This window comes from Cannabis sativa, chromosome 5 (assembly GCF_029168945.1).
Source record: "Cannabis sativa cultivar Pink pepper isolate KNU-18-1 chromosome 5, ASM2916894v1, whole genome shotgun sequence".
In the NCBI taxonomy this organism is placed as follows: domain Eukaryota; kingdom Viridiplantae; phylum Streptophyta; class Magnoliopsida; order Rosales; family Cannabaceae; genus Cannabis; species Cannabis sativa.
Window position 1 is genome coordinate 70,273,033 of NC_083605.1, and position 13,800 is coordinate 70,286,832.

General features: G+C 39.0%; 2 protein-coding genes across 3 annotated transcripts; both read left to right on the plus strand.

Annotated features, from left to right (window-relative positions):
* The first annotated feature begins 644 nt into the window (after positions 1-644).
* LOC133038476 (uncharacterized) lies at positions 645-1,432 on the plus strand. Its single transcript, XM_061116640.1, has 3 exons — positions 645-762; positions 861-973; positions 1,076-1,432. The coding sequence occupies exons 1-3, from the start codon at positions 645-647 to the stop codon at positions 1,430-1,432; spliced, it is 588 nt and encodes a 195-aa protein (XP_060972623.1).
* Positions 1,433-1,949: 517 nt separating this feature from the next.
* LOC115717411 (uncharacterized) lies at positions 1,950-5,225 on the plus strand. Of its 2 annotated transcripts, none has more exons than XM_030646376.2 (7): positions 1,950-2,330; positions 2,684-2,772; positions 2,905-2,980; positions 3,076-3,125; positions 3,216-3,557; positions 4,675-4,713; positions 4,813-5,225. In XM_030646376.2, the coding sequence occupies exons 1-7, from the start codon at positions 2,150-2,152 to the stop codon at positions 4,990-4,992; spliced, it is 957 nt and encodes a 318-aa protein (XP_030502236.2). In that variant the 5' UTR covers positions 1,950-2,149; the 3' UTR covers positions 4,993-5,225. The 2 variants fall into 2 exon arrangements, with proteins under 2 accessions (XP_030502236.2, XP_030502237.2); XM_030646377.2 differs by having other exon boundaries at positions 1,963-2,477.
* The last annotated feature ends 8,575 nt before the right edge of the window (positions 5,226-13,800 follow it).

A 13,800-nucleotide genomic window follows, 5' to 3' on the forward strand; every position in this document is an offset into this window, starting at 1 on the left:
TCTGCTTGGCAAGAAAAATTGTTCTTAATTGTTGGCAAAGAAATTCTTCTAAAAGTTGTGGCCTAATCAATTCCAACGTATGCGATGAGTTATTTCCGTCTCTCTAAATTTTTAACCAAACAAATTGAGATTATGATGAATAAATTTTAGTGGGGCTCAAACTCTTCATATAATAGAATCAATTGGAAGACTTGGAAAGCGTTGTGTCACTCTAAGATTGAAGGTGGGATGGATTTCAAGAGCTTCGTCCATTTTAATCAAGCTTTATTAGCAAAGCAAGCATGGAGGATCTTTGCTAACCCCTCATCTCTGCTTAGCCGTGTTCTAAAGCCCAAGTATTTTAAAAATTGTTCTTTCTTGGATGCTGAATTGGGTTCTTATCCTTCCTTAATTTGGAGGGCATTATATGGGGTAAGTAATTACTTGCCAACGGTCTTCGTTAGAAGGTTGGTAATGGTGATAATATCTTTTGCGCTTCAGACCCTTGGCTAGGATTCACTTCCTTTAAGCCTTTGACTTTTCAAGGACAGGACAAAACTTTGAAAGTTTTAGTTTTACTTTTGGCTACTCGACAATAGGACCATTCCATGTTAAGATCTTTATTTTTGGATTCTGATGTCAACAAAATTCTTAACATTCCGCTAATGCTTGATGAACAACAAGACACTCTTATGTGGCATCATGAATCTAATGGAATATACACAGTCAAATCGGGTTATGCTTTGGCTATGCATTTGAAAGACCAATCTCCTTCAGCTAGTGGTATTCAAGCTCAACAATGGTGGAAAAAATTCTGAGGGCTGTCATTACCCTCGAAAATTCAAATTTTCCTCTGGTGTGCTATCATGATTGCCTTCCAGTAGCTAATATTCTTCACACTAGGTATATTAATGATTCGACCACTTGCTTTATTTGCAATGGTGACAAAGAGACAATAATTCATGCTCTTTTCCTCTGTAAACGGGCTCGACAAGTGTGGCAGCGCTCCTCTTTTTGTCTCGATGGTCTGTTTTCTAACAATAGGAGTTTGAAAGAATTAATCATGCAATTTTTTGTATCATGATCTTCATTGCAGTTGGAAAAATTTGCTACCATTCTTTGGAGTATATGGAGTGAACGAAATAAAGAGAGGCATGGTACTTTGCCAAAACAAGCTGATACTATCCTTTATTTTGCTCTCTCCTATCTGGAGGATTATCATGAAGCTAGGAAAGCCCAAAACTGTGTCATTGTTAGCAATCAATCGAGTGCAAAATTGGTATCTTGGGATGCTTCATGGTTGAATGCCCCTTCAGGCCATCTGAAACTTGACACAGATGCTGCAGTTGACATAACGAAACATGTTACAGGCTTTGGTGCAGTCCTTAGAAATAGTTCGGGAGATATACTTGTTGCCATGGCGGTCCCCTTTAAAGGATGCTTTAAACCATAAATGATCATGGAAGCTATGGCACTAATGCATAGCTTGAAATGGCTTCATGAGCTTCAACTACCAATTCATTTTATCGAGACTGACTCTCTTTTGGTGGTTAAAGGATTGCAATCTTCCCAAAATGCCGGTTTTAAAATTTTCATTGTTTATTAAATAATATTTCTCTTTTAGTGTCAAATTTCCCTGGTAGTCAGACCCTCATGTGTTTAGATCTGCTAATAATATCACTCTGGCAAAATTTACTCTCTCCGTGGATACTAATGTTCATGGTATGAGAAGATGCCTCTACCAATTATGCCTATTGTAATTATAACATTCATGTTTTAATATAATAACATTTTATTTTAAAAAAAAATTAACAAATTGCTTAGAAATGAAAAGAATGTGAATATTTACATCAATTTTAATAAAGATTTTTTTTTTTTAAAAGAAAAACTGTCAACTGACGTCGAAGCAAATATTATTTGCTTACGTGGCAATTTTCTATTAGTGAATTCTTTTAGACCTAAGCAAGGAGAAAAGATTTGGCTCCAGAGAATAAGTTAAGCTCTGTTTCTCTCTTTAATTCGTTTCAGGCAAAAAGAGGGAAATTCCAGGGCGGAGAGGTTTTGAGCTCTGTAAGAATGAAGCTTTAGCTTTAATGGAGGGGAAAAGACAAAACGCCTTACCTTTTAAGCTTTAGAGAGAGAAGTTTCCACTGTCAAAAACTTGTTAGGAATGGAGAATAGTAGCAGCACCAGCAGTATCACTAACAATGGCGTTTTAGTTGCGAATCAGAAAAAGCCAAGTGAGGGAATCCGATTGGAGAATCCATTTACTTTGAAAGTGGGTCAAGTATTTACTGGCTTTGGCTTTGGTTGCGGTATTGGTATCGGCGTGGGTCGCCCCATAAATCTCGGTACTGCCTTTTCTCGTTGTGCAGTTCTAATTCTTTCCGCTTATCTTTTCTCTCAGAAGATATAGTATTATTTAATAATGGATTTTTGGAAGCTCTTTAAATCCAAAGATGGTGAAACCCATTTGAAACCAGATGCTAAGACACCATGTACTTCACTTTTCTCTGTTAAATTTTGTATCTTTAGACTGTACGCAGCCGATTTTGTGGCTAAAGAGTATAATTTTTTTTTTCGAAAGTGTTTGTAGATATATAATGACAGTGACAATTTTTGAGATTTTTGTTATTTTCAAATTAGAATTTGATTATTATGGTGGTATTCATTGTTCTGATGAATTGGATTAACCGTGTGCCAGGTTCTATTCCTGTATTGAATGAAGTTATGAGTGCTGCAAGAGGTGCAACATATGCATTTTCTGGTGCTACCAGACATGTAAACGACTCAGTAAGTCAAATTTGTGTTGTTATTTGTTTTTCTTTTTGAATAGGCAAACCTCTTTGCTTCTATGACTCGAAATCGGAAAATGAAAATGGTAATCAAAAGCTTTAACACTAACAATATCTCTTTTTCTTCAAGTTTAAGAAGATTGGAGCTAAGAACGTTCAAGCTGGCGTAGGATGTGGAGTTGGTTTTGGCCATGGTTTTGGAATTGGTATGTAATGATTAAGTATATTTTAGGAACCAATTATTGATACAACTTTCCTCTTAAAATAATAGTTTGTCTTAAACATTGTCCTCACATGGCAGGCCTTGCTTTGAAACCGACCGCATTGCAGAAAATTCAGGTTTCTTTTGCTGTAAGTATTATCATCTCTGTTATGTGTAATGCGGCTTATTAATCATTAGCTAATCATAGACCTGAAAATAGAGTTAAAAATATTTGCTAGGTAGTCATGTCAAAGGTGATGACGAAGTTGGGTCTTGGTCCCCAATTACCTTTTGGTCAAGGAGTCCTTCCAAGCTCATTGCAAGGAGGTATGAGCTTGCTGAATAATTCTTCAAGCCAAAATCCAATGGGAAGTATCATGCAGTTGGCAACACAAGTACCAGACAATGCATCTCAAGGCCTGACTGGATATGAAAGTAAAAGTAAAGATTCAAGTTATGCAATTACTTCATCGAAAAACCCTTCAATTGAAACACCCTATGGTAGTAGGACAGAAAAGGTTCTCAGCAATTTTCTACAGAATCCAGTTCTGAAGGGAGAGACAAGTGAACTAAAAGAAGTGGTATGTTATATATATGGATGGAACAATATCACTAATTATTGTTAGCTTTTGTGTATTGCACACTTCTGCCTGTTTTAAAAGGTTTCCATGTGTTATTGCTTAGAATGTTTTTTGTTTATTTTCAGTTTTTAACCTTCTGTTGGACTCCAGGATTAGTAGGAGAGGGTATATGAGTTATTGTATTAGGGTAGTGATTGGGAGGGAATAGGACAGTATAGATAGAAGAATAGGGGGAGAGTGATGGTATGCAAGAAGAGTATTACTATTTGCATCACAGGGGCCTAAAGGCTCCAATAGTTTGTAACCTTCTTCCTCTAGTTCAATAATGCTCACTTATATTTTTTACTGTTTGGCTACTGTTCTATTGGTTTTCTTGAGTTCAGAGCATCACTTCACATCACCTTCTTCAGTCTATAATTCGTTATGGTTTGGCTGGAAATGTTACCAACCAAACTTCACCTCATAGAAATCGCCTTTACTATTTTTCTTTTTTGTTAAAAAAAAAATGTAATTGTATTTATTTTGTGCTATTTTAGAACCACACTGATAGATGGAACACTGATTTGTGAACAAATTCTCACAATATTTTCGTTGTGTGTCTGTCATCCAATTGATAACTATAACTGCTATTACTATATTACTGGAAGAAAATTATACATCTTTTCTTGAAAAAGGCTGTTCAGACCTGTTGATTTTTTATCGATTGCCTGCTCACAAACTTTTGGAAATGTCTGAACAATTTCTGAAAATTATAGAAATAGGTGATGTCTTCTGTTCGTTACCAGGGATTGTAGCATCGATTAGTTATATAGTCTTGAGAAATGATTGAGCATCCTGAAAACAACTTGCTCCCCTGAACAAGGCAGATTAAACACTTTTTTCATTTCAGCTCCACAATAAAGAATAGAGATCCTGCATGGATTGCATATGCTTTTCTTGGGTTTTCTAGTAATGAATGTGTATGTTTCAGTATGTCATGACACTATATGACAATGTTGCACACCGATTAAAGCATTTGTTTCCGGAGAAGTAGAGGGAGTATTGTAGAGTATCTTTACTGATCATCACATCCTTGATTGATTTCTGGGATTATAATGTATGATTTTGTATTTTGTAGGATGGCCGGCAAAGGACAGAAAACACCATGCTTCACATGGTAATCTTCAATGCAAACAATTGATAGCTTAGATTCTGATATGATTATGGTCTCAAATGGCACTGCACCAATATGGTTTAACACTTTCTTATGGCATAGGTATTGAAACACCAGAAAGTAATTGAAGAGTTGAAAGAAGAGAATGAGAAGCTTCGCCAAGTATTAGTGGAAGAGCTGAAAATACCATTTGAAAAGCTGCACATTACTTCTTCTTCTAGTAAAAATAATTATCCATGTTCTGATTGTTTTGAATGTAGAAGAAGACAAAGAAAAAAATAGACTGAAGATATATATATTAATTAATATATGATGCAAATGCAATGAAGTGTCCTTACCATTATCATGTTTTACCAAGTAGTCTAGAGAAGATTACCATACTGACATATGAAGAGAAATTCTGCCAGAAAAATACAAAGCAATTTTATGATTCTTGTTTGTACTTCTTCATGTTTATACAATGTTCTACTTTTTAAATGGGAAAATCCAAATCAGAGTGAAGTTTCTTTTTGCTAGTTTTCTCTACTGTCCTTTTTTTTTTTAACTTCGTGATTTCACTCATGTGTTTCCTTTACTTGATAGCTTGATTAACCCCCAAGTCTCGGAGCAGATGAATAGAGGATTGGTTCAAATCCCAACAGCAGTGGAAATTAAAGGGGTGGTGTGGTCTATGCCATCTCTCAATGCTCTAGGTCTTGGTAAATTTTATAAGATCATTAGGAAACAGTTTGTGATGATGTGGTGGCAATAGTGATACAATTTTTTTGAAACAGTAGAATTTGTCAAGGCTCTGATTGGATGTTCATCCGATCTAATCCGCACTTTTTTGGTCAAACAACATTCAATCCGCACTAAGTGCGGATTTCATTTTTTGGATCCAATCCAATCCGCACAATAGTTCAAATCTAATCCGCAAAAGTGCGGATTGGATCGATTACTTTGGATTGGTTGCTTTTTTAATATTAAATTATTTAATATTTATAAAAAATATATTTTTTTTTCACTGAACTAGCAACAAAATAAAATAAATTATAGTTATTTTATGTCTACAATAACACATTAAATTAATAAATAACACATAACAAATTTAAAGGAAAAAAAATTGTATATATAAAAAAATATTTAATTTTATTTTAAATTGTATGTATATAAAAAAAAAATATAAAAATAGAATATATATTTTATCTATTAAGTTTTGCAATATAATTGTATTATATGTATTAGACTTTTAAATTTCTATTTTCTTTACATTAAAATGTTATTTGTATAAATAATTTTTTAATTTTGTTATAAATATGTGTGGATTGGATTGGATCGGTTACTTTTACATGTCAATCAACATCAAATCCGCACAAGTGCGGATTTAAAATTTTCCAATCCAATCAAATCCGCACAAGTGCGGATATCCGCACTTTGCGGATTGGATTGGATTGGATCGTGCGGATTGGATTGGATCGGCTATTTTATGAACACCCCTAGCTCTGAACCAAACCTTTGTGGTCTTTATTCCTATGGAACTAGGAGCTAATAATTTTGACGATTATTGGTCTATTAGCTTGTGAAATTTCGCCTACAAGATTGTAGCAAAGTTGTTAGCTAATTGCTTACGATCGCTCCTCAAAGATTTGATTTCTCCTTTCCAATCTACAATTGTTCACAGTAAATGAATTACCGAGAATAGTATTATGGTTCATAAAATTTTGGATTCCTTTAAAAGGCTTAAGGTCGAGAAAGTTTTGTTGGACAAGTTAGACATGTTAAAAGCCTATGATCAAATCTTTGGTGGAGCTTCCTTGAAAAGACTTTGGTGGCATTTGACTTTGGAGCTAAATTTGTTAAATTTGTAATGAAATGTGTCAACTTTGTGTCTATATTTGTCCTACTGAATGGGGGGCCGCTTAAGTATTTTCTCCCTCAATAGGGGCTTCGACAAGGAGATCCTATCTCCCCATATTTGTTCATCCTCTTTAGTGAGGTTTTGTCCCGTATGTTGTTGAGAAAGGAGGAGCAAGGTTTGATCTCTGTTTTCTAGGTTCGCACCCACAGTTTGACTATCTCCCATCTGATGTATGCAGATGATACATTTATTTTTGCAAGGTTGATTTGACGGAGGTAGAAGTTATCAAGGAGTGCATTAACATGTATTGTTTGTGGTCGGGACAGAGTTTGAATGTCCATAAATCTACCTACATCTGTTCAAAAAATGCTAGGCAGAATATTATCCATGAATTGTGGATAGCTTGGGGTTCCGTGAGCTTAATAGGGAGGATAAATCCTTGGGAAATCTGCTGGCTTGGTCAAATAGCAAGATTCGTGATTTCAAGTTTCTTAAAGATCAGATCTGTTCTTGCATCGAAGACTGGAGGTGTAACTTGCTTTCGCAAGCTGGTTGATCTACCCTTATTTGTTCAGTCGCGCTTTGCACTCCAATCTATTCTATGGCGATTTTTTTGTTTCTGAAATCCTTGTGTCAAGAGTTGGACAAGGTAATTTGCAAATTTTGGTGGACGGGGTGTGCCGAGAAGGATCGCTTCCTTGCTCTCACAAATTGGAAATCACTCTACCTCCCTTTTGATTTTGGAGGTCTCAATTTCAAAAGATATAAAGATGTCAATCTCGCTTTGGTGACAGAGCTTGGGTGGAAACTTGCTACTGGGGACGATTCTATGTGGAGTAGAGTTTTTTAGGCTAAGCATTGGGGAGGTCTAGATACTTCTTTTTGGTCCTCTAAAATCCCCAATGCTTCTTTCGAGGAAAGGGGATTATGGCCCCTCTTGTAATTCTAGTTTTTTTAGTTTCTTGTCAGTTGAGGAGTTGGCCCCTTTTGTGGCCATCTAACTCTCTGTTGTTGTTTTTTTTTTCTTTTTTGCTCTGGTTTGAACCTTTATTTCAAAATGAAATTCATCAAAAAAAGTGTATGCAAACATTTAGTATTTTATTTTTTAAAATACATTATTAAAATACCTTAAATTTTTACATCATGATTTTTCTATTTTTCTCTATATCATTTAAATATTATATTTTTAATATATTTTATTCATTTTATAAAATACAATATAATAATATAACACGTATATATAAAAAAGCTAAGTAAATAATAATAAAATATTTTTAACTCAATAAATAGTGAAAATTCAACCGCACAAGTATACGTATTGTTTTCAAGTAATAAACTCGCGTGAGTGAAGTCGATCCCACAAAAACTGTAGCTAAGTACCAATTAAATAATTGAATTTTTGTTTATATTTGTCAGACAAATAATTTGATGTTGAAAGTATCAAAAATAATAGAAATAAACAAATAAATAAAAGAAGCAAATAACAACGATTTAGAAATATAGAAAATTTAACTTCGCATCAACTTTCTATGGAAAAATACAATCTAATTACTCTTTTAATTTTATGTGATAGCGGATTAAAATTCAATCTATATTCTTATTAGGAAATATAGAATCCAAATCATATGAAAAAAAAACCCTACACTTTTGTGGTAAATTACACATATAATTCGCATTAAATATAAAGATCCTAATTGTTACACAAACCATACAGGTGTTTTTATCAAATACGAAATCTATGTCTATTTCACTATAGCATAATCAATACTCTATTTTCATGTTTTGCATTGAAATCATAAAATAAATAATTGGATCAAGCAGTTATAAACATTAAACACGAATGAAATAGATTCACATAAGAAATTGAAGAAAATTTAAAATTGCATCAAACCATAAAAAAGAATTAAAATATCCATTAAAAACCCTAATTAGGTGTTTAACTCCTCATTGTCTTTCTAAACAATTGCTAATAACAAACAGGAAACATAAAATAAAAGATAGAAGAGAAGAGAAGAATTGATGAAGAACAATGGTTATGCTAGAAAAATCCCTTTTTTTCTCTCTAAATTTGGTGCCTCCAAAGTTGTATATCCAAAGCCCCCCTTTTAATTTTCAAAATTAGGGTTTAGAAACCCTATTAGGCCTCTAAAAGCAGGTGGGTCGCGACATAGCCATTTCAATGTTGCGGTCCGGGTACTTGGTTTTTGGGCTATACAAGCTTTCTGGTGCGACGACCGATATTGTTTTCGCCATAACTTTTTTGATATTTCTCAGAATTGGACGGTTCAAGATATTTTTCTTGAAAGTGAACGTACATATTGTTGCTCCAAAATTCGCCCAAAATACGTGGACCAGTCAAGAGGGGACACGTGGATCAGATAACTTGGAAAGATTTGCTAAGTCTTTTTATGCCACCAGGAAGCGCTATTAGCATGGGTCCCGGAGGAGACACCCGGAGTACAAGTTACTCCTGGAAGCTAGTATAGCATGAAGGCCCTCCGGGATGTGTCAGGTCTCTCCCGAGAAATCAAGTCGCATTTAATGCTGCATGGGAGGAAGCGTGTTGGGATTTGTAACACGCAATAAAGTCGACGGCACAACCCCCAGAACGACGGCGTCTACAGTAATGATCATTTAAGTCTAGCGACGGCTACTCTGCGAAGAGTCACGTCAATCATAAGACAAAAAGGACATTCTCCATAAAAACCCTACAGCACCTAGGGATTTGACCATGCATCACCCATGGTATATTCATCGGAAATGCCCGACTTTATGGATACTTACAGACACATGTGTAAGAACAATTCTAGGGATTACCCCACCAAAACACGATAAATACCCCATTCAGCTCATTTAATGGGGTCGGAGAATCTTGGTTTGCAACGGAAAGCGAAGAGAAAAAACTCACCAAGAACATTCTGTATTTAAGAGAAAAACATTCTCTCAAGTGTAGAATACGTATTAAATATATCCATTAATAGCGATGGCTCGTGGACTAAGGCTCATTAACGCCCCAACCACGTAAAAAGTCTTCATCTCACTTTCTTACGGCTCCTATTATAATTATATTTTAATAGTTGCGAAAATCTCGGTCGACATTTTGGTGCTTTCATTGAGAGAGTGAGGAAAACCGCTTCACAACAAGCATTTAACTTCACGATAATGGTGGAGACAAGAGCTACACGTCATCCTCGCCCTCTAGATGACGCTCGAGATCCCGATGAGGAAGATGTAGCCTCGAGGGCAGCGAGAGAGTCAGGAAGAAGAAGAAATAATTCCCGAGGAAAACCACGAGGAACACCTCGACGAGTATGCACATGATGATGGAAGCTACCAAGTGGTGCTCCTCGGACAAAAAGCTATCGATCATGAAGCCGAGATCGAAGCTCGAAAGTGCAAAATCAAAAAATGCATGAAGTGATGCTAGCCATGCGAGAGAAAGCCACGGAGGCGGTGGTATTCACGTGCATCCCGAGGCGATGGCCGTGGACTCGACGGGGAGCCGGCGACGTCTTCGCACTAATTCCCGGCGGCAAAGGCCTGGGAACCTGGCCCATAAGGCACCCCTGTGAGAAAAACCAAACAAAAAACCCTACTTACGCCCCTGGTCGAAAGAAAAAGGCGCGGGGATCGCGAAAGGTCGGCTCGGATTTCCACTAAAGGGAAGGTCGCGGAGGGGCAAGCCCAAAGAGGGAGTCTTGGCCCTCGGGATCGAGGGGACCAGGAAAAGCGTTTCGTGCACCGGGAACCGGGGGTAGAGGAAGAGGAGGACGGAGATGTCCACCCGTTGATGCGAGAAATCAAATCAACGGGAATCAAGGTGACCTCCGGGATCACCTTGACCAAAAGATACGGAGCCGTGATGTCTCCTCGGGTGCGCCAACGAAGGGACTATGGCGAGAACTTGCCATACTTCGAAAAGATATTGCCGAGTCTCCGGAGGCGAAGGGAGATGACTCGCGACTCGGACGGTGAGGATCGGGAGCCTTGTGCCAAACATATCCTGGAGGCGGAGCTCCTAAAAACTTCGAGATGCCGAAATGGCGGCATATGCGGGAACTCAGAGCCCGGTGATCACTTGTCACGATTCAGCGAGTCATGACGAGTTATGCGGGTCGGCAATGACGCCAAATGCTTATGCTTCCCCTCACTCGGCGGATCGGCGGAGGAATGGTTCAAGAAATTGGAACCGGGATCGGTGGGATGTTGGAACAAACTCCAAACCAACTTCGGAGACAATTTGTCGCCGCCGGGAAGGTCAACTTGGAGGTTAGTGCCTTGACCAACATCAAGCAAGCGCCCGAGACTTTGAAGAATTACATCGAGAGGTTCGAGAGGAAGCCTCGAACCCGAAAGGTCGACGACGGACAACGGCTTGCGCTTCTCCAAGCGAGGGAATGCGCTGCCCAGGACTCCCCCACGGAACGAATTACGACGAAGGCGGCTGGCGACGCCTTCGGGACTTCCGGAAGCGAGTCCAAAAATATATTAACCTCGAAGAAGCCCGGATCGTGGCTTACGGAGGCTATTATCCCACGGGATAGCCGGGATACATGCCGAGTATCGCCTCGGGTGCGTCCGAACGCGACCCTCGATAAGTGGCATACGGTTCTCTGCTACTCCGGATACGACGAGGGCCAAGCTTTGCCCCCGGTATCTTCCCATTACGGCAACCGTCCGGGGTGAATGGACGGGCTCCTTCCACGGGCGCCCCCGGCGCGGCGAGCGAGGGCCTGCCCGGGGGTCGAGGAGCGAAAAGGTCTTCCCGAGGGCGGCACCGAACGGGAGAGAAGCGCCAAGAAGGGGTACGCACCCCCGTACACCCGTACACGAGCTCACGGACTCTCGAGAACGTGTATATTTTGCCACAAGGCGGAATACGCCTTCTGGAGACCCGGCCATTGTACGGAGACGGCTCCGGAGAGATCCGAGTAAAGGTGCGAGTACCACAGCGACATTGGCCACGGCACCAATGAGTGTAAAAATCTCAAAGATGAGATTGAGAATCGTCCGTTTGGGCCACCTCTATGAGGTGGATCAAAAATAGGTTGCCCCACCTTAATCGGGGCGAGGTGGCGGGGGGGTATGCCTTCGGGAACACCGGGGGTACGGCCGGGGAGTATTGCCTCCGTGCTCCGCGGGTGACACCCGGCATATGCCGGACTACGCCCGGCCTAATGGACGGGTAGCCATGATCTCGAAGGTCCCCGTATCGGAGGAAACACTCGAAAGGAGCGAAAGAGATATCTGGGGGCGCAGACACGGTGAGGTGTGGGAGGTCACTCAACTCCCAGCTCAAAGGCCTCGGCTAATGGACCAACCCATAACGTTCACGGAAGAAGACGCCAAGACGGTGCGTTTTCCTCATCACGACCCGCTGGTCATAGAGACCCCCATCGCAAATAAAGTGGTGACTAGGGTCCTGATTGACAATGGAAGTTCCGTGAACTTGCTCTTCAAAGAAGCCTTCACTGCGATAGGGTTGACCGACCGGGACCTCTCTTGTTAACTCAAACTTTTCGATCTCCTTGTTTTGATGATTAGCAAATATTTGATTATTATTTGTTACTAATGATTTATTGATTTTGTAGCAAATTTAAAAGAGAAAATAAATATTTTGGTATTTTTACCAAACTTTTGAAAGCAACACTAAATGGATTCAACAAGCATATCAAGAGCAAAAGATTCATCAAGGGATCAACAACTCAAGACCCTATTCAAAAGAGGTCTTCAAAAGCGCAAAGTCAAAAAGTCAACCCGAAAGTCAAAGTCAAAGTCAAGGTCAAGGTCAACTCTCGGGAAAAGTCAACTTGGGATCAAAAACATGCAAATCAAGCTAGGAGGCTCATCTACATCAAGACTACTCAAAATTAAATGGTATAAATCTACTTTAGTCTTGTTAAAGTGATTTGCATAGCACACTAAGTTTTTATAAATTTGAATTTTGGCCCATTCACTAACTTGTGCAACAAGTTTTCTCACACGATAGTTCAAAAAATTTTTTGATTGAATTTCTAAATCACATTTTGTTTAACTAAGAGAACAAAGTTTGAATTTCTGAAATCGGATAATCGAGTAGAGAGTTATGGCCGTTTTAGTGCGAAAAATCGAACTTTTTCCCTTTGCACAGTTTAGGTTAACTAGGTTTTCAAAGAGGTATAGCGGTTCTCCATGAACAGTTACCCTATTGTAAACGGTGAGCATTTTCCCCGAGAGGGAGTCTCGTTTTTCGTGCCCAACGGCTATAAACGGCTATTTTTCACTCAAACACTATATAAACTCGATTTTCACTCAAAAAATCAAGTTGGTTGAGCATTTATTACATATATCTAACCTATCTAAGTGAGATTAAGGAGCTTCTAAGTTTGAAATCCAAACCAACACATTTCACACACTTTGAGCCAAAATTTGATTTTATTCATCTTAAGTGTGCTTGCTTTTCACTCTAGGTTTCCATTGTATCATCATATTTCTAGAGTGATTTTAGCTTGTCTATCAAACACATTTCCATATTGTGATTGAGGGGAGGTTGTATAGGTTTTGTAAACAACCAGGAAATAGTGAGATTGGCACTTTAACAATCCAGAAAGAGGTTAATAGTCCTCGGGGGTGCGAAACTATTGTAAGAGGTTTGGAAATACCTTGGTGAAAATTTCCGGTTGTAAGGGTTAGTCGAAGCCGTTAACTTGGCTCGATATTGGAACTCAAGCTAGGTCCATAGCTTTGAAGACCAAGGACGTAGGTGGCATAGTTCTACCGAACCTTGTAAAAATCGAGAGTTTGCATTTTCTAATCCTTAAACTCTTTACTTTACAAGTTTAATTATTTGTCTTAATATATTGCTTGCCATACTACTTGCTTTTACTTGATTAATTGACTAATTGCGTAATTTTGTGTTAAAAGTTTTAATTTTCCGAAATTAGTTTAAATTTCCAATTCACCCCCCCTCTTGGAAACATATCTTGGGCTAACATCTCTCCCAGTGGATCGCAGCTCACAAGGTTTAACGGGACAACGCTAATCCCGATGGGAAAAGTCAGGCTCCCAGTTACCCTGTGCCCGGATACCCCCCAAAGCACATTCAAGTATTGCACCTTCGTGGTGGTAGGCGGCTCCAACGGCTACAACGCAATCTTAGGCCGGCCGCCCTCGTCGACTTTGGTGCAATAACCCCGATCCGACACCTATGCCTAAAATTCCCTACCCGGGAAGCCGGAGTCGGAACGGTGAGGGGAAATCGAGGAGAGGCCGAG

What these genes read in the sequence shown, in the direction of transcription:
- LOC115717411 (XM_030646376.2), top strand. Translation starts at nt 2,150, where the DNA reads ATGGAGAATAGTAGCAGCACCAGCAGTATCACTAACAATGGCGTTTTA. An exon ending in CCAGACATGTAAACGACTCA is followed by an intron (nt 2,773 to 2,904) that starts GTAAGTCAAATT and finishes TTTTTCTTCAAG; the next exon opens with TTTAAGAAGATTGGAGCTAA. An exon ending in TGGCCATGGTTTTGGAATTG is followed by an intron (nt 2,981 to 3,075) that starts GTATGTAATGAT and finishes CTCACATGGCAG; the next exon opens with GCCTTGCTTTGAAACCGACC.
- LOC133038476 (XM_061116640.1), top strand. Translation starts at nt 645, where the DNA reads ATGCTTGATGAACAACAAGACACTCTTATGTGGCATCATGAATCTAAT. An exon ending in CCAATCTCCTTCAGCTAGTG is followed by an intron (nt 763 to 860) that starts GTATTCAAGCTC and finishes ATTGCCTTCCAG; the next exon opens with TAGCTAATATTCTTCACACT. An exon ending in TCTGTAAACGGGCTCGACAA is followed by an intron (nt 974 to 1,075) that starts GTGTGGCAGCGC and finishes TCTTCATTGCAG; the next exon opens with TTGGAAAAATTTGCTACCAT.